Genomic DNA, 17,768 nt, shown 5'->3' with positions numbered 1-17,768 from the left:
TACATAATAAGTAATTCTTTAAAAAAAAAAAAATCACACGTGCGCACACACACACACACACACACGATAGGATCTCACGTATCTCCTAAGCAGTTACGTATGAATTTGAACTCCTGAGCCCTCCAGGGTTCTGGGATTCTGTGTGTGCCATCACACCAGGTTTACTTGGTATTGAGAACCCAGGCTTCGGGTGTGCTAGGCAGGCACCCCATTGAGCCATAACCCTAGCCCGGGAATCTCTTCCTTTAAACACTAAAGCTTCTGTGGAACAGAGCTTCCTCGGCATTAAAGTGAACACAGCCTTCCAGCCCTTTCAAGAGCCCAGATCCAAGGGTGGGCAATGCCAAGAGGGCGCAACACAGCAGGAGCTTGTTCCAAAGCCCTCCCACCCATCTCCTCCCTCACAGGTCCCACACATCTTCCGGTCCCTCCTCCACGATCCCCTTTTTTTCCGGTCTCGCCCCCTAGGCCGTATCATTTTCCGTCATCCTCATTGGTGAAAAAACCGAGCCGCCCCCAAGTTGCCGAGAGACGCCGTCCGGATAGTCATTCCCGGAAATGACGCTAGACCCGCCCCTGAGGAAGTGACAACAGGAGTGCCCTTGACGGGCAGGCCGACTGGGCTCTGCAACCCTCTGTTCGCACTGCCGGGAGGTAGGATCCCTGCGGGGCGAGCTGAGCAGCGGTGGCGGCGCGCTCCTATGCAGGAAGGCGATCGGCAGGGGGAAGCCCCTAGAGGGAGGAGGTGGCTTCGGCAACTGCGCGTTCTGTGCTCCCAGTCTCCCCGCTTCTCCCCCCCCCCCCCGTGTTCCTTTTTTGGGCTTCCCTCCGTACACATGCCACCCTCTTTACTTTGGTACCCTGTGTCTGGTTCCTGTGCCTCTTAGTTCCTCCTTCCGTAGTTGGGAGTCTTCTTTGCTATTCTTCGACAGCTTCCCTTTCTTTAATTTCCCATGAAAACACTTTTATAAAAGAGTGACTGATAGAGTAAAGATTTTACAGACGGCCTTGGGTTCCAATTGACTGTACTTCAAAAACTGGACGACGTTGGGCATGTCCCTTAACCTACCTGTTGCTCTGAATATGGACCGTATTATAACGTTTCTTCAGAGTTTAGCAGGGAGAACCAGTGATGTAACCCATTTGAGCCTTGTTTCTCCCTCCATCGGCCTTTTCTAATTCCACCTCAGTCTTGATTTCTGTTTGGTTGTCAACCCGGTTTTTCTGTCCTTCTGACCCAACATCTATCTGTTCGGTGATTCCCATTCCTCACTCCCCTCTTGATATCTTCTTTGCTGAGGTTTTAGTGACCAGGTTTTATTGTATAGCCCAAACTGACCTTATACCCACCTGCCTCAGCCTCCCAGGTGAAGGATTGACAGGCGTGCCCCATTACAACTAGCCCTCAAAATTCATGTTATAGTATTTCCATGCATTTTGCTTCCAGTTCTGCATGTTCCCAAACACCTCATTGTTCCAAAATACTTTGTTTTCCTAGTGTGTTGACTTCCAGTTATGTGGCCCAGCTCTTCGTGCCTCTTTCTCCCACAGATGGCTCAGCGGCTTCTCCTGAGGAGGTTCCTGACCTCAGTCATCTCCAGGAAGTCTCCTCAGGGTGGGTGGACTTCCCTCACCTCTAGGACCCTGCAGACCCCTCAGTACAATGCTGGTGGTCTAACAGGAACGCCCAGCCTAGCCCGGACAGTACATACCACCAGAGTCTGTTCAACAACCTTTAACGTCCAGGATGGACCTGACTTTCAAGACAGAGTTGTGAACAGTGAGACACCAGTGGTTGTGGACTTTCATGCACAGTGAGTACTGGGGGCAATAAGAGATGGGGGTCTTATTTAAGCAAGTATTTATTGAATGCCACTATGACTCTCAACCGTGTTTGATGCTTTACCTACATAAACTCATTGTGAAGACTTTTGAGACCCAGTGCCTGCCTGCCCTTAAGTATGCAGTGTGATAGGAGACAGACTGACAGTCTTCCTAGCACACTCGGAGAAGTGCTGCTCATGCCTGTGTCCTGTATCTCACTGCCCGAAAAGCTCAGTGTCTTCTCCAGTGTAGAATAACATCATTGTATTTTAACATCCCACCCACTAAAACTGGGAAGGGCTGGGCGAAACGTTATCAGTGCCGCCATAGTAGTTCCCAAGCACACTTGGGGTGGGCAGGAGGTGTCTTCTCAGTACCGTAGGAGTGTGTTTTAGAGCTATAGGAATGCCTGCACTTTAGCCTGGTCTTCATGTCCAGACCTTTACACCTGATTCAACCAAAAGGCCAAGAGCCCAATTACCTTCAAGTTTTCTAGACAAGTCTCACAGATTCATTTGTTTTCTTCCTGGTCCTTTCTCTCACTATGTTGCCTTGGACAGGCCAGTGAGTGTCCTTGTCATCTGAGATAAAGGCCTTGCAGGCTGGCTTTTTAGATATAAATTTATTAATTGATTGACATTTCCGAATGGAAGTTTTGGGGTAAGGGATAGGGGTTGAGATAGGGTCTCGATGTGTAGCCTGGGTCAGGCTTGAACTTCCCTCCTCCTGCTTCCACCATTTACTGGTATGTGCCAAGTCAGAGAAAAGGATAAACATGAGGTGACGCCAGGGATCTCTGCCTTCCTGGTCTGGTGAAGGGCTTCTGAAGGAAATAGTCAGTGGACTGATCCTTTTTTTTCCCCTACAAGGTAGTTGATCGCATGGTTCAGGTTTGTTCCTTTAGTGCCAGGCGCACATCTGGTACCACATACAGAGATGATAGCACACTGTCTGCCCTAGGAGAGTTCCTGAACCCCAGCCAAGGAGGGATCGCTCCTGTCAGTTCCAATATGATTCTCAGCAGTTGACACAAAATAACAAGAAAGCCCTGGAGTGAAAGGGTCCTGCAGAGAAATTTTGTCTAACAAACAATCCTGGGGAGATGGCTTAGCAGTTAAGAGCACTGACTGTTCTTCCAGAGGTCCCGAGTTCAATTTCTAGCAACCACATGGTGATTCACAACCATCTGTAATGGGATCCAATGCCCTATTCTGGTGTGTCTGAAGATAGCTACAGTGTGTGTGTGTGTGTGTGTGTGTGTGTGTGTGTGTATCAGTGCTGTCATAGTAGTTTCCAAGCACGCCTTGGGTAGACAGGAGGTGTCTTCTCAGTATAGGAGTGTGTTTTAGAGATGCCTGCACTTTAGCCTGGTCTTCATGTCCAGACCTTTACACCTGATTCAACCAAAAGGCCAAGAGCCCAATCTTAGATGACAAGGACACTCACTGGCCTTTTATATTTTATATATATATTTCTTTAAAAAAAAAAAAAAATTCTAGTGGCTGGAGAGATGGCTCAGTGGTTAAGAGCAGTGGCTGCTTTTCCAGGGGACCTGGGTTCAATTCCTAGCACCCATATGGTAGCTCACAAACTGTATCTCCAGTTCCAGGGGATCTGATATCCTCATACCAGTGCACATAAATTACAATTAAAAAAAAAAAAAAAAAAAAAAAAAAAAAAAAAAAAAAAAAAAGGTTTACCTTTGTGTAGCTGGGCAGTGGTGGTGCATACCTTTAATCCCAGCACCTAGAAGGTAGAGACAAATGGATCTCTGAGTTTGAGGGCAGCTCAGTCTACAAGTCAAGTTCCAAACCACCACCATCATCCTTCCCCCAGCCCCCACACACACAAAAAGGAAAGGAAAGATGCTTTAGCAACCTTGAGGTGATCCTGGCTCTGTTTGTTTCATCAAACAAGACTGGGCTTTACTATGTAGCCCAGGCTAGTTTCAAATTCCTGTTCCTGTTTCTTCCTGTCTTAATTACCTTTCTGTTGCTATGGCAAAATGCCCTGACAAAAGAAACTTAAGGGAGAAATGCAGCTGGCTCACAGTTCCAAGCAGGGTCCATCACAGTGGAGGGGCCATAATGGCAGGGGCAACTGGTCGCATTGTTTCTGAAATGAAGCAAAGAGGGATGCTGTGCTCAACACCCCAGCTCCCCAGCTCCCCCGCCCCCGCTTTTTTTTTTTTAAATATCGTTATGTGTGTGCATGCATGCGTGATGGTACCATGTTATTCATGTGGAGATCAGAGGTTAGCCCTCTGGACTTTGATCCTTTCCCACCATGCAGGCTCCCAGCAGTAGACACCCATCTTGGCACACTCACATTCTAGCTAGAATCCTAGCTCGGAGAGTGGTGCCACCCACCCACAATATCTCAGTTTACATCATCAAAATAATCCCCCATGGGCATGCCCAGAAACCCCTCTCCCAAGTTCAGGAACTATTGGACTGCACCCCATTGCCAGGGTATGCTCCTTACCATCCTGTCATCTGCAAGAACCCCACAGACCTTGGTTCTGTTGGGGGCTGTGATCTCTGAAGCTTCTGCATAGCTCTAAGAAGGTTCCAGCACAAACGCTGGCCCGTGAAGATGCTCCTGGGTTTTCGTCCCTTCAGTTCCACCTTCAGAGTCCATGTGGGGCCCAGGGAGGCTCTGGGGAGAAATGTGGAGCAGCAAGCACTCAGAACTGACTGTCCCTTCTCACCTTCTGAGGTGGTGTGGCCCCTGCAAGATCCTCGGACCTCGGTTAGAGAAGATGGTAGCCAAACAGCACGGGAAGGTGGTGATGGCCAAAGTGGACATTGACGATCACACAGACCTTGCCATTGAGTACGAGGTATGTGTTGCAGAGTTACCTCGGGGAAGCCAGAGTGGGAACACTGTGGGGCCCACCCAGTAACCAGTAAGTGCCTAGTGTTCACTTCAAGGGTTTCAGGGGTTTGCGCACATGGCTCTGTTGATTCACTGACACCATTAGGAAGTGGATTATGTGGCCCACAGCACTGGGTCCTCCTCTGCCGTTGGTGTTCTGAGATAGGGCTTCATATCATTCAAACTGTCCTCGAACTCCTGATGGCTTCTGTTTCAGCCAGTCGAGCGTTAGGGTTGTAGGAGTCTCCACCACATCCATCACGTCCGGCTACAAGCCATCCTCTTGGGTCTTGCTGTCCTACCCACCTCACTTGCATCCAAGTGTACATTGTATGTATGATCGTAGTAAGGGGACTTAAGGGGAGACCCTTGTCCCCCAGTGTCTCTCGTTCTGTTTGGAGAGAACACTCGATAAGATGATTATTTCACCCCGAGATGAAAAGTTGTCTGAGAAGAGGCACTGCGGGAGCCGGGCAGTGGTGGTGCACGCCTTTAATCCCAGCACTTGGGAGGCAGAGGCAGGCGGATTTCTGAGTTCGAGGCCAGCCTGGTCTACAGGGTGAGTTCCAGGACAGCCAGGGCTACACAGAGAAACCCTGTCTCGAAAAACCAAAAAAAAAAAAAAAAAAAAAAAAAAAAAAAAAAAAAAAAGAGGCACTGCGGGGTGTTCTGAGGGAGTGGCCAAGACAGAGAAGGTATCACATTCCGGAGCCTCTGACCTGAAGCGTGAGTGAAGGCTGCAGAGTAGAGAGAGCCGGACACAAAGTCCTGAAGGAGCCAGAATGGTGCTTTACACCTGAAACCCAGAGAGAGGCAGGAAGAGGGCCTCAAGTTCAAGGCCAGCCTGAGCTACATAGTGAGCCTTAAGTCTCACTTAAAAAAAAAAAAAAAAAAAAAAAAAAAAAAAAAAAAAAACAAGAAAAACAGGAAGGAGTTGGCCTGCTTGTGTGGGCATACTGCTCCAGCACAAGTCCTGGGGACAGGTCCTATTGCCTGATGAACAGAATGTGGCAGCAGACAACACTGGGCTTGGGGCTAGAGAGATGGCTCAGCAGTTAAGAGCACTGACTCGTGTCTAGGGGACCTTGGTTCAATCCCCAGCACCCACATGTCTGCTCACAAACATCTGTAACACCAGCCCAGAGGATATGGCTCTCTTCTGGCCTCCCCTGGCATGGCATGTACAAGGTGTATTTGACATATAACATGCAGGCAAAACACCCACCCACATAAAGGAAAAACAAAGGGAAAATTTTCAAAACAAAACACACTCTGGCCTCACCAAACAGCATTCAGGAATGTTGAGGGGCTGGAGAGATGGTGCAGTGGTTTAAGAGCACTGGCTGCTCTTCTGGAGGACATAGGTTCAATTCCCAGCACCCACATGACAGTGCACACCCATCCATCCCAGAGGCTCGGACACCCTCTTCTGGCCTTTGTTGGCAAAATTCCCGCACCCATAAAATTTTTTTTAAGTTTAAATAAGTAAATAAATAAAAACATTCAAATACAGCCAGGCTCACACCTCTAATTCTAGCACTCAAGAGGCAGAGGCAGATGGATCTCTGAGAGTTCAAGGCTAGCCTGGTCTACAGAGCAACAGCCAGGGCTACACAGGGAAACCCTGTGTTGAAAAAAAAATTTAAATACATTAATATCAAAGTTAAAAAACAAGTTTGCAATTTTTTTTTTTTTTTTAAAGAACTTTGAGTGTCTGGAGGGGCAGGTGGTTAACACATGAGGCATTTCAGAGCAGTGACTTCTGGAGCAGCTCAGCTCTCTCTGAAGTCCCCAGCCACAGGACAAACTGAAGGCCATAGCATGTTCCAGTTACAATGTTGACAGCCATGGGCAGCAATGGAATTTTGCCTGAGGGCCATGGTCCACTCAGTACTTTCAAGTATGGGCTTCCAGTACATAGGCCTTGGCTGTCACGGACACACACTCTGGCTTTCAGAGTGTTCAGAATTTAAAGTTTTGGCTTGGGGACACTCCAGCCAATGACGTCTGTGTAGATGTCCAAATTCTGATGGGTACTGTGGAGAGAGGAAATGGGGGGAGGCTTTTGTTTCCCTTTTTGTTTTGTTCTTTGATTTGGCATTTGAGGAAAAATCTTCTGAAGCTCAGGTTGTCCTTGGTGTCGCCAACGTAAAAATGACCTTGCATCTCTGATCCAAGTGCACTGCTCACAAGCACGCGCCATCCAGTCTGTCAGAGGACTCTGGTCTCAGAGGAGGTAACACGAGAGCAGAGACCTGCATGGAGCAGTGAGTGAAGTGTGTGTGTCTCAGGAAAGGGCCGCTGGGTAGGGCCGACAGAGGCCCTGGGCTGGCCACAGACCATACAGGGGCGTGCGGTATCCTGTGGGCCCTGGACCGCCACAGTTGAGGAAAGAGAGAGGCTCTTTGTGGCTGCGGGGCTGGATGAAGGGAAGGGCAGGATTGGGAGGCCAGGAGGCTGGGAAAGCGGACCAGACTGGAGCAGGGCCTTCTCTGGAGGCTGTGCCGACGCTGACACTCTGACAGAGTCGAGGTCACACCTGGCTGCCTGGGGACCAGCTCTGCTTCACAGAAGTGTTTGGTCTGGTTCTCAGAGTGTTTTAAAGAAAGGGAAAAGTGGGTGCTGATTTTTTTTTTTTTTGATTTTTCAAGACAGGGTTTCTCTGTGTAGTCCTGGCTGTCCTGTAGACCAGGCTGGCCTCGAACTCAGAAATCCGCTTACCTCTGCCTCCCGAGTGCTGGGATTAAAGGCGTGTGCCACCACCACCTGGCAGGTGCCGATATTTAAGACTCAGGATGTGTGCAAGCCAGGCATGGCGGTATATGCCTGCCTGTAAGCCCAAGGCCAACATCAAGTCATCCTGGAAAGTTCTGTTCTTTGAAAAATCTACCTCTCTTGAAACCCCAAGGCCAGGGTGAACCTTTCCCACCCCTTGGATGCAGGAGGCTGAGAGGGTTGGGGAGCTTTTTTTCAGAGTTCAGACACAGACTCAGTTAACCAGGTTTACCTCCCCAAAAGCATCGGGAGTACAGTTACCTGTCCTCCGACCAGAGCCCATGGCAGGAAACGGGGGTGGACAGTGTGGGAAAAGTTGCCCCTCTCTTGAGCTGGACGGAAAATGGGATGGTTAGTCAAAGGGAAGAAATATGGCTGCCTGGGGCAGAAGAGAGGAAATGCATGCTGAGAAGACAGGGCCTCCCATTCCCACCCAAGGTCCTAGCAGGTGTGAATCTTTGGCCTTCTGGTAAGAGCTCAGGGCTGGAGCCACAGAGGAACACGAGGCATGGGTCAACCTCTGATTTCCAGGCTGCCTTCTGGGACCCTCAGGTGCTCCCGTGTTGGCTTCAGCATCATGTGTTTGGCAGAAAGCTGCAGACCAACCACATGGGGAAGCTTGGGAACTAGTAAGGCATAAAGCAGACTTCCACCAATGGGTCCCCTGGATCCCACGGGTGACTGAAGTTCCCAGCACCATAACTCCTCCTACATTCCAGGGAGCCTGGGATGGGATGAGTGTGGACAGCCTGTGATGAGGCAAGTGGAGGACTCCTTTGGGACTCTTATCCTCTGCCTGCCCACCGTCCACACAGTGCTCAGATTACACAGAAAGGCCTCTGCACTAGCCTCCTTGTTTTGTCAAGCCCTAGGCTGGGGACACTGAGGTCCCGTGAATCCCAACGGGATTATTTTGCCTGCCCCTTGCCCTTTCTTCCTTAAACCTAGCCTTTCTAAAGAGAAGCCGAGAAGAAAGTTGCTACCAAGCAATCCCCAGGCCCCTGGGATGATTCCTATAAGGTCTCAAGCCCTCTTCCAGATGTGTGGGCAAGCTTGTCAGAAGAATTGCTCAAAGCAGTTCTCAGAGGCAGCTACTTCCCAAGCCTTCCTGACCCCTTAGCCTTCCTCCATTGCCGGCTCCACTCCACTGCGCTAAAGGAGAGGGAGGGAAAGTCCTCGAGGCCTTCGGGGTTCCCTGACAGCCCCCACTCCTGTTCTGTATAGTCTCATCTTGGGAGCCCAAGGCTTTCACCCCTCTGTCTGACCTGACCACTGAGACCTTACAGTTCCTGGGGAGCAAGTAGGGAGGAGCGGGCCATCTGCTGTCCCCCGAGGCTTCTCTCTCCCTCGGCCTTGCACTTGAAGGTGTGATCCGGTCGCAGGTGAGGACAAGTGGATTCTCCTGTATCCTGACCACCATTGCTCCTGTGGCTTGTCTAAAACTTTTATTTATTTATTTCTTCTTTTTTTCTTTGAGAAGAGGGGGGTGGGGCTTGTCATGTTTTGTGTGGTCCAGACTGGACCCAAACTCAGTATGTAGCAGAGGATGGCTTTGAACTCCTTATCTTTCTGCCTCCAAGTACTGAGATTAAAAGGCACGTACCACCACTCCCAGTTTAAATTGGGATGAGCCTGAGGCTTTGCTTGCTAAGCGGGCATCCTACCAACTGATCCATGTCCACAGCCTGGTTTGTCTTTTTGTTTTGGTGGTTTTTCCTTTTTAGTATGTATACCCCAATAGACAAATCACTAACTAGTTTAAAATAGATGATGTTTTAATCCTTTCTGATCCCCCTGTTTGGAGATAAGTGCCTCTCAAACCTGAGTGTGGCCTGTTGTGTAGGGTCAGAGGACAACTTGTGGCCATTGGTTCTCACCATTATGTGGGTTTCGATGATTGGACTCAGGTTGTCAAGCTTTGTGACAAGTGCCTCTACCCACCCAGCGACCTCTCTGGTCCTCCTGGGGTATTTGTTCTTTTTCTTTTCCATGTTTCATATGTGCATAATGCATGATTCTGCTTGTGTGGGGTTCTGTGTGTGCGTTCATGTGGAGGCCCACGGTAGATGTTGGGAATCATCCGTATCACCTGTTCATCGAGGAAGGTCTCTCAAACCCAGAGCTTGCCAGCCGGATTGCTGTAGAATCCTTTGTCTCTGCCCTCTGAGGCTGAATCAACAACCGGGGAGGCCGCCACACTTAAAGAGCAGATTCAAGGACTGAGGGTGTATGCCAAAAGCCCTGGGCTTCTTCCTGAAGAGAGGGAAATAAAAAAGCTGACCCAGAGTCTCAGGAAGGAGGTAATTTCGTCATTCCTAAATAGCTGTGTGTACACACAACTATGTGTGTGCTGGGTGCCTGTGCGCATGCAGCCTTAAAGGTGCTGTTGGGTGTGCTCCTTGCTTGCACTCCACTTTATTTATTGAGGCAGGGTCTCTCAGTTGAGTACAGAGCTCACCGATCAGCTAGCCTGCATGCGGCAGGATTCTCTGCATCTAGAGTGCTGGGAATGTAGGCAGTCACCATACCCACCCAATCTTACATGGGCGTTGGGATCCAAACTCTGGTCTTCATAGCTGCATAGCATTGGAGCCATCTCCCCGGCCCCGTGTCTGCATGGTTTTAGGATGACATCCGGAGTCTGTTCTCTCCTTCAACCGTGTGGGTCCAGTGGCTTGAACTCAGGTCCTCAAGCTTGGTGGCAAGTGCCTTACCTACTAAGCCATCTTTCCAACCCTGTTTCGTTTGTTCAATAGTGGGTTTGGGTTTTTCTTTTTCTTTCTTTTTTTTTTTTTCTTTTTCTTTTTTTTTTTTTTGTTTTTTTGTTTTTTTGTTTTTTTTCTTTTTTTGGTTTTTCGAGACAGGGTTTCTCTGTGTAGCCCTGGCTGCCCTGGAACTCACTCTGTAGACCAGGCTGGCTTTGAACGCAGAGATCTCCCTGCCTCTGCCTCCCGAATGCTGGGATTAAAGGCGACATGCCTAGCAATCATGGTTTTCCTAAGAACTCTCTTGTATTCACTTTTACAAGACCTTTGCTTTGGCGTTTTTTTATTTAGAGCATGGTGCCGTTGAATGCTTCTCTGAATTGCCTTTACCCGCTGGGGTGTCTCTGTTCTCTCTGGCTGTTACCCTTCACAGTCCAGCAGAAGCAGAGCCAAACACACTGTGTTTCTTGTTTGGAATCCCTGCTTAACTTACTGAATCGTCTTGAAATCGATGCTATGAGCTCCAGTCTTCTCGTATCTAAAATGATGCTGCAGGAGGGTTAGGATGTCACTCACTCAGTGACAACACCTGTATGCAAAAACTAATAAAATGGACCAACCTGGGAATCAGCATTCTGTGAGCTTGCTTCTGTGTAAGCACCCAGGATATTCCATGACACTTAAAGCATCCTCCACCCACTGTGTGTTCCTCAGCCACAGAGGTCACCAGCTTCCTGTGGTATCCGCTGTGCTATCCTTTGACAGTTTCCTAGCAGAGTTGCTGGCTGGTATGTCAGGGTGAGACACGAGATGTCGCAGGTCAGTTGGGAGAGGCCATATGAACATTCACGTTCCAGGCTAGGAAGCCCCATGGCTTCTTGGAGCAGGACAGGCAGCATGTCTGCGCATGCCCTTTCCCCAGCCCTTGATTCCTATTGTCCCGCTGGAAGTGAGAAGTGCCTTGTCCTTGTCTCTGTGTTCCCAACACTTTTCCAAGACCATGTACAAGGGCCCATGCATTATTGTTGATGGTCTGTTCTAAGCACTGAGCCTCTATGGTTGAGCAGCAGAAGCCTGAGTCCTGACACAGCCCAGATACCCCTCTAGAAACAGTGTTCTGGAGCCTGCAGCTACATGCATGCATGTCTACATGCATGGTGCCCAGACTTATGAGAAAGCCCTTGATCAGTAGTGGCCAGACCTCAATCGTCATGGACACTAGCCTGGTCTTTGTGTATCCCAGCACACACAGAGGCTTGCACACAGCACAACTGTACAAGAGGGAAACTTCATCCACCTTGAATGTGTCAAAGGGAGAGGAGAGGCCTGCTTAAACAGGCCAAAGGGACCAGACAAAGAGAAGCTCCTTATTTTGTTTTGGGGGTTGGGATGGCCTCACGCCTGCTAGGCAAGTACTCTACCACTGAGCCACACCCTCAACCCTAAGCCACGTCTTAAAAATGGAATATTTATTGTAAAGGGACAGAATGCTTAAGCTACTGGTTGTCCCTGAGTTTCCAGCCTCCGGATGCTGCAGCTCATTCACTGGCCACTAGAGGGTGCACAAACACACCTAATGGCGGTTCCTGGAACCTCTTTTGCTGGTCACTGCTTTTTCCTGGAGATAGTGCAAGCCTGATGCTGGGCTGTTTAATGCCACCACCTATGCCAGAGTCTGACAAGGACAAGACCCCACAGGAAGGCTGTGACCAGGGACACTCATGGTCATTCCAATTCCTGTTTCTGGCATATATCCTATGCCACCCACATCACCCCCAGGACCATCGTTAAAGGGACCGGAGGTACTAAAGTGCTTTTCTCATTAGGACCTGTCACATGACCAGTGGGGGCTGTAGGATGGGGCCAAGTGGCCTTCACTTCTCTCTTTTGCCCACTTTGATCATAGTCTCAGTCTGGCCTCTGAGCTGACTCATCCCACAGCCCTCAGGCCGTGTGGAGACCTAGTGGGTTTCTGTACCTTGCCCTTGTTGCTTTGTAGTTAACTTGTACGTAAGCTAGGTCCCCGTTTATCTTACTTCGTTTATGTAGGTTCTCTAATGCCAGCAAATACCAAGCATTGGGCAATCCGCCATGCTAGGCCAGCCAGCCTCGCATGTATTTCATGTAATCTGTATGAGTCTCCAGAGCTGTGGAGGCGGTGCCTCTTGGAGCAGGAATGCTCCCTTTCTGTCTGCCAGCCCTCATTAAAGCCTCCGATCACATATGACTACCCCCTTCTACCCTGTGCAGGAAGAGGCTGCGAGTTTCTGGTCCCTGATAACCAAAGCCCACCAACGTGGTCCTTGGCAGGTCAAGCCCACCACACCCATAGTGCGCCCTGCACCCTGTCTTAGCGTGTGTCCCTTGGCATTCCTGTGCCCAACTAAAAGTATTATCGATGTCTCCACAAGCCGAGACTTGTGGCAATAAACCACTTACCAGGTTCACCCAGGGTAGGAGTGAGGTGGGGTTACCCAGCCCTGGAGCTCACATCCCTGACCCCTGAGTTCCATCTCAAACATTTAAGGTAAACCATGCGTGCCCAGTACACAGAAAGGCCATGAGGCTCAGAAAGTAGCCTGGCATGCAGCACACACACGCACCGACTATTCTCATCCCAGCACTCCAGCCAAACTGCTGGACCAGTGAGTCGGTCCTGTGGTTCAGGGAGGAGGAGGATGCTGAGAGCTTGCAGTAGAAGAAGCTTTAATGGATGGGCCTCCTCAAGTCCCTGCACCAAGCAAAGATCTCATTTCCTTTGGCACTTCCTGTGACTTTGGCCTTCTCAACAGAGACTTAGGGAAGGCGCATGAGATACATTCACTTCCAAGTGATTTGTACTGTGGTTCCTTCACCCAGGTGTCAGCTGTGCCTACTGTGCTAGCCATCAAGAATGGGGACGTGGTGGACAAGTTTGTGGGCATCAAGGACGAGGACCAGCTAGAAGCCTTCCTGAAGAAGCTGATTGGCTGACAAGCAGGGAAGAGGCTTGACTTCTGCCCTGGCCTGCTGGAAGCCTGTTTGGGGAGGAGCCTAGTAGAACTCCCAACCTTCAGCTGTCACCCTTCCTGCCCTGCCCTTCTGTTTTGTCCTTGTGGGTCTTGCCTTTGACAGCAGACCTCCAAACCTAAAAGCCACCAGCACTTCAGAGCTATCCCTCAGCCAGGGTGGTCAGGAGAGGAGCAATGCTGCCACTGGTGTGGGGGGCATCCTGTGCACCTACTGTGTGCTCCTAGGGCCTGTCACTCTTCCCCTAGATGCTGGAAAAAGCCTGGGCCAGCCTGTGGCCTGACTGCACAGGTGGTCGCCTGTTCCCCATCTCTGTGGTCCTCTGATCTGAAGCCCCAGCCCCATGCATTTGCCTCTTGACACAGTTCTTGCCTCTGCTTGAAAAGGAAACTAGAAGTTGAACAAGTGAGAGTAATGTCTAATTCTCTCATTTTTTTGTAGGTCTATAATAAAGAACTTTATTGGCCCTTCTACCTCTTGCTGTGAAGAACAGAGCCCAACCCATACCCTATATCTGTCCCTTCTCTTCCTTGTCCCCTCCCTGGGTTAGCTGGACCTTGGTTCTGGTGCCCTGAGCAGGAGGAGGAGCTGTGAACAAGTCAGACCAATAAAACCAGGTTCGCACTGCCACCGGCTGCTCTTCTGTGGGTACTGAGCACTTAGGATGGATGGGTATTCCCGGGCCCACCACTGTCCCCAGTTCCTCTCGGGTTCTCCACCCCTCTCGTGTCTGTCATGGCTCTTGGTCTGGGCATGCCTCTAAGGCCCAGAGGTTGGTGTACTGTTTCCCAAAATGCAGACAAGAGGTCAAGGAATGTAGGCTGGGCTCTACCAAAAGCGGTTGTCTCAGAAACCTGGATTCCCTCAGCCTTTCGGGGCCTTCTTCTGGGACTGGCTTCTGACCCCTCCTGGCTGGGTGGCACCTCTTCCCATGTAGGCCCACAGGAAGGTCTAGTCCTTGGGACCGGACCCTCCACCCATCCTGTTCCCTCTCCTGCTCCCTTGCCTACAAAGAGTGCCAGGCTGCCCAACCAAGAAAGCCCAGCCTGTCGCCCTCCCAGGGCCAAGGGGCCACTATCGCTTGATGCCAGTTTTCAGTAAGTCCCCAGTACTTGAAGACAGAGGGTCCTCACGCCCTCTGAACTGAGTTTGCAGTGTCCTGAGGCGTGTGCATTCCTCACAATGATATACATGGTTTCATTACAACCCACTGAGAGGGGGGGATCCACCTGGGGACAAACAAGAAGGCTGCCCTTGCTGAAACAGAGTGGTGGAGAGAGTGGAAGTCCAAAAGACCTCAGGGCTGGAAGAAAACTGGCCTAGTGACTGTTCTGCAGAGACCACAAGCAAGCTAAATGAATGACAGCCTTCGGTCAGGACCCCTCCTGGGTACTGGGCGTGGTCAGTGTCTTCATAGTAGCCTCCAAAGAGTATATTAGGGTCAGAGGTTAGAAAGCATGGCCAAGGCCATGAAGCCCACCAGTGACTTGTCTTCTATGCCCTCGCGTTTTGAGACTGTTTCATGTATATCCAGCTAGTCTTTTGCTTGCTAAGGATGTCTTGAACTCCTTGATCGTCCCTCCCACCCCCTGGAGTTTTGGGATTACAGGCATATATCACCACCCCTAATTTTATTCAGTGCTGGGGATTGAGCCCAGGTCTTCATACACAACAAGCAAGGGCGCTACCAACTGAGCTACACCCCCAGCCCCCATCACTATATAAAATACGGGGCTTTCATGTCACAGGCCAAGAAGGAGTGTGGGCCTATTTTATAAAAGAAGGACCCAGCTGAGTTGAGTAACTTCAAATACTCCATAAGGAAGGGGGTGTGGGCAAAACAAGAGTCTGCCCTACTGTACCCCACTACCACCCCTTAAAAGGTACCGTTCACCAAGCACTTCAACATACATTACCTCATTTAATTCCACTCTGATGAGGCAAGGGTCATTTCCATATATAAGCAAAGGAATCAGTTCAGAGAAATGGACCTGCCCAAGGTCACAGCTAAAAACTGACTGACTGACGTTGCCAGATACAAACCCAGGTGGGAGTATGACTCCTAGAGAGATGTGGAGAGCCTGGCAGAGGGCAGGAACCAAGTTCCCCCTCCTTAAAAGGTGCTTCCACAGCCAAGGTGAGCCCAGGACGAGAGACACAGCTGTCCCAGATTGGCAGCCTCTGCCAATGATTATGTGTCTGTGAGTCACTGACTGTGAGCACAGAACGCACTAGGTGATCTGCTTAATTCTGGGTGCTGACCTCACCAGGGGTGTGGAAGTTCCACAGTGGCCTCAGGTCCCCCACGGGGCCTCAGAGTTAAGGATCTGAAGTGGGCAACCCAGCTGCAATGTGGAGAAAAACAAGTCACTTTTCACTTTGCTTATTGACTTGAGATAGGTATTCTTGTAGCCCAGTCTAGCCTAGAACTCAAGATGGTCCTCCTGCCTCAGCCTCCTGAGTGCTAGAATTACAAGTATATACCACCTTGCTTGATGTTGCTAAAGGCCTTTTATCACCAGGTGGGAACCCGGAGAGAGACAAGAGACCACAGGCTCCCCTGCACACTAAACCATGGGCTGTCTGCCCGTGGTGTCCTGCTGGGGCTGGCCTGGGGGTCGGAAGCAGAGATGGAAGCACCTTAACCCACATCCTTCTAGATGCTGCAGGCAAACAGGAGCCTCCTAGTCACAGGAGATTGAGCAGAGAGGGACTGCAGTAAATGACTGCATTCCACAGGGAAGGCCAGCCACCAGGAGCTTTGGCATTTAGCAGAGGCATTTGGGGTGACATTGGAGAGGTCACAGATTGCTCTTACTGCATGTCTGAAAATGGGATCCAGGGCCTCACACACACTTAGCGATACGTGCTCTGCCATTGAGTCACGTTCCCAGTAAGCTCCTTCTACTGTTCAGGACTGATAGGAGACTGGCTGTGCTAACTAGAAGCTTGCATTCCAAAGACCCCACAGGAGGCTGCATGTCACCCCTGAGCTGGTATTGGAGCACATGGGCAGCTTTCTGGTACCATCCAACCTCCCTTCTGAGTGTATAGGGAAGGATAGACTAGGACTGAATCCCAGCACCCTGACTTCTACCAGCTGTAAAAGTGCTTTCTCCCTTGGCTGTAGGAGAGGTGAGTGTGGAGGTCACTGTGTCTCCATGGTGGCGGCCTCCAGGCCCAGACCTGGAAGGTTCAGAGGATGTTGGCAATGTCTCCATAGTCACTCTTACCAGAAGTCTCTGCCTGGCCAGGGGAGCAAGGCCTACTCACTCCCAACCGTGGCTTCCAGGGGACAGCTTTCCCAGAAAGTGAAGGCTGTTTTGGCCAGGCTGTGGAAATTCCTGACCTGTGGGCCCTCAGCAGGCAGGGTTGAGAGAACAATGTCAGGGCCATGTCCTCATCGGACAGGATGCCAGGCAGCAAGCAAGGCTTCCAGGCATTCTACTGAGGTTCCTCAACGGTGCCTAGAGCACCAGCTACTAGCCGAGTCCTGAACCTTAGTCCCAGATGCCTAAGGCCAAAGTGTGGCTACACAGGAAGTCTAGGCTAATGGTTGTTCCAAAGGAATGTCACCTCCAACAGATCACTCCACAGAGCAGGAAGAATTAGGTCCTGCTCAAACCCTTCCACTGGACCTTGTGCACACAGCCGTGGATCAGAGAGTTTACTGTCAGATGATTCAAAAAAATGGAGGTGCTGATGATGGCCTGCACCCCCAGAGTGATATGGCCAGGGTCATCTTAGCCAGTCCTCACAGTACCTGCAACAACATGACGGGGATGATTGCTACTGCCGTTTTACAGATACCCACCAGACAGATTGCTTTCCCTCTGGGGCAAGGTTCTCACCATGCTGTGGCCCAAACCCACCCCTGTAAATTGGGGCTCACCACAGTACTAGTTGAGGATCTGGGTAGGATTAGGGGGACATAATAGGTTTAAACACTCAGTCACTCAGCAAGAGCTTAAGAAGTGTTAGGTATTAAAAAAAAATAAAATAGAGAAAAATAAAAGATAGACGACAGATAAATTGAAAGATAGAAAGGTGGTTAGATGATAGAAGGAAGGAAGGAAGGAAGGAAGGAAAGAAAGAAAGAAAGAAAGAAAGAAAGAAAGAAAGAAAGAAAGAAAGAAAGAACGGGAGAGAGAAAGAGTTAGGTAAACCTTCCCCTCCCTGGCTCTCTCTGCTCTAACCTGCTCCATGCCTAGCCCAGGCTACTGGTCTCCCATTGGGCTTTGAGTCCTCCCTGATCCCTGACACTGCCCTCTCCAGCAGCCCGGGAGACCCAGAGATGACCTCACCCCTGGAGAATGCTTAGTGGAATTCACCCTGAGTCCTCAATTTGCCACACCTCCCCCCAGCTCTGACTGCCCTCTGTTGACACCCAGCGGGAGTGTGTCTGGGGGGTGGGCCAGGCCCCTACCTCCAGCCAACCTACTGGGTAAACACTGGTAAGTGGCTGTCTCCTCTGGCCCACTGCCTTCCTCTGCCTCCCATGGGTCTCTTGGTGCCCACAGGTCCCAGGCCTCCCCTCTGCATCTTACCATGCCCATCTGGGCTCACTGCTTCTGTTCC

At 50.4% G+C, this 17,768-nt stretch overlaps 1 protein-coding gene and 1 long non-coding RNA gene across 4 annotated transcripts in view; one reads left to right on the top strand and one right to left on the bottom strand.

The window, feature by feature from the left end:
• Positions 1–497: 497 nt before the first annotated feature.
• Positions 498–13,820, top strand: Txn2 (thioredoxin 2). 2 transcript variants are annotated; one of them, XM_034517097.2, is made up of 4 exons: positions 498–654; positions 1,552–1,814; positions 4,543–4,666; positions 13,041–13,820. In XM_034517097.2, the coding sequence occupies exons 2-4, from the start codon at positions 1,552–1,554 to the stop codon at positions 13,152–13,154; spliced, it is 501 nt and encodes a 166-aa protein (XP_034372988.1). In that variant the 5' UTR covers positions 498–654; the 3' UTR covers positions 13,155–13,820. The 2 variants fall into 2 exon arrangements, with proteins under 2 accessions (XP_034372988.1, XP_076767694.1); XM_076911579.1 differs by having other exon boundaries at positions 584–654; positions 1,499–1,814.
• The window catches only part of LOC143434107 (uncharacterized), a 28,945-nt gene continuing 13,665 nt past the window's right edge, over positions 2,489–17,768 (bottom strand). For both annotated transcript variants that reach the window (XR_013103353.1, XR_013103352.1), the window contains 3 exons: positions 4,309–4,482; positions 3,525–3,939; positions 2,489–2,686 (listed from right to left, as the gene is read on the bottom strand). This is a non-coding gene — a long non-coding RNA (uncharacterized LOC143434107). The remainder of the gene's footprint in view (positions 2,687–3,524; positions 3,940–4,308; positions 4,483–17,768) is intronic.

This window comes from Arvicanthis niloticus, chromosome 13 (genome assembly GCF_011762505.2).
Source record: "Arvicanthis niloticus isolate mArvNil1 chromosome 13, mArvNil1.pat.X, whole genome shotgun sequence".
In the NCBI taxonomy this organism is placed as follows: Eukaryota; Metazoa; Chordata; class Mammalia; order Rodentia; family Muridae; genus Arvicanthis; species Arvicanthis niloticus.
This window is presented reverse-complemented; position numbering and strand designations above follow the sequence as displayed.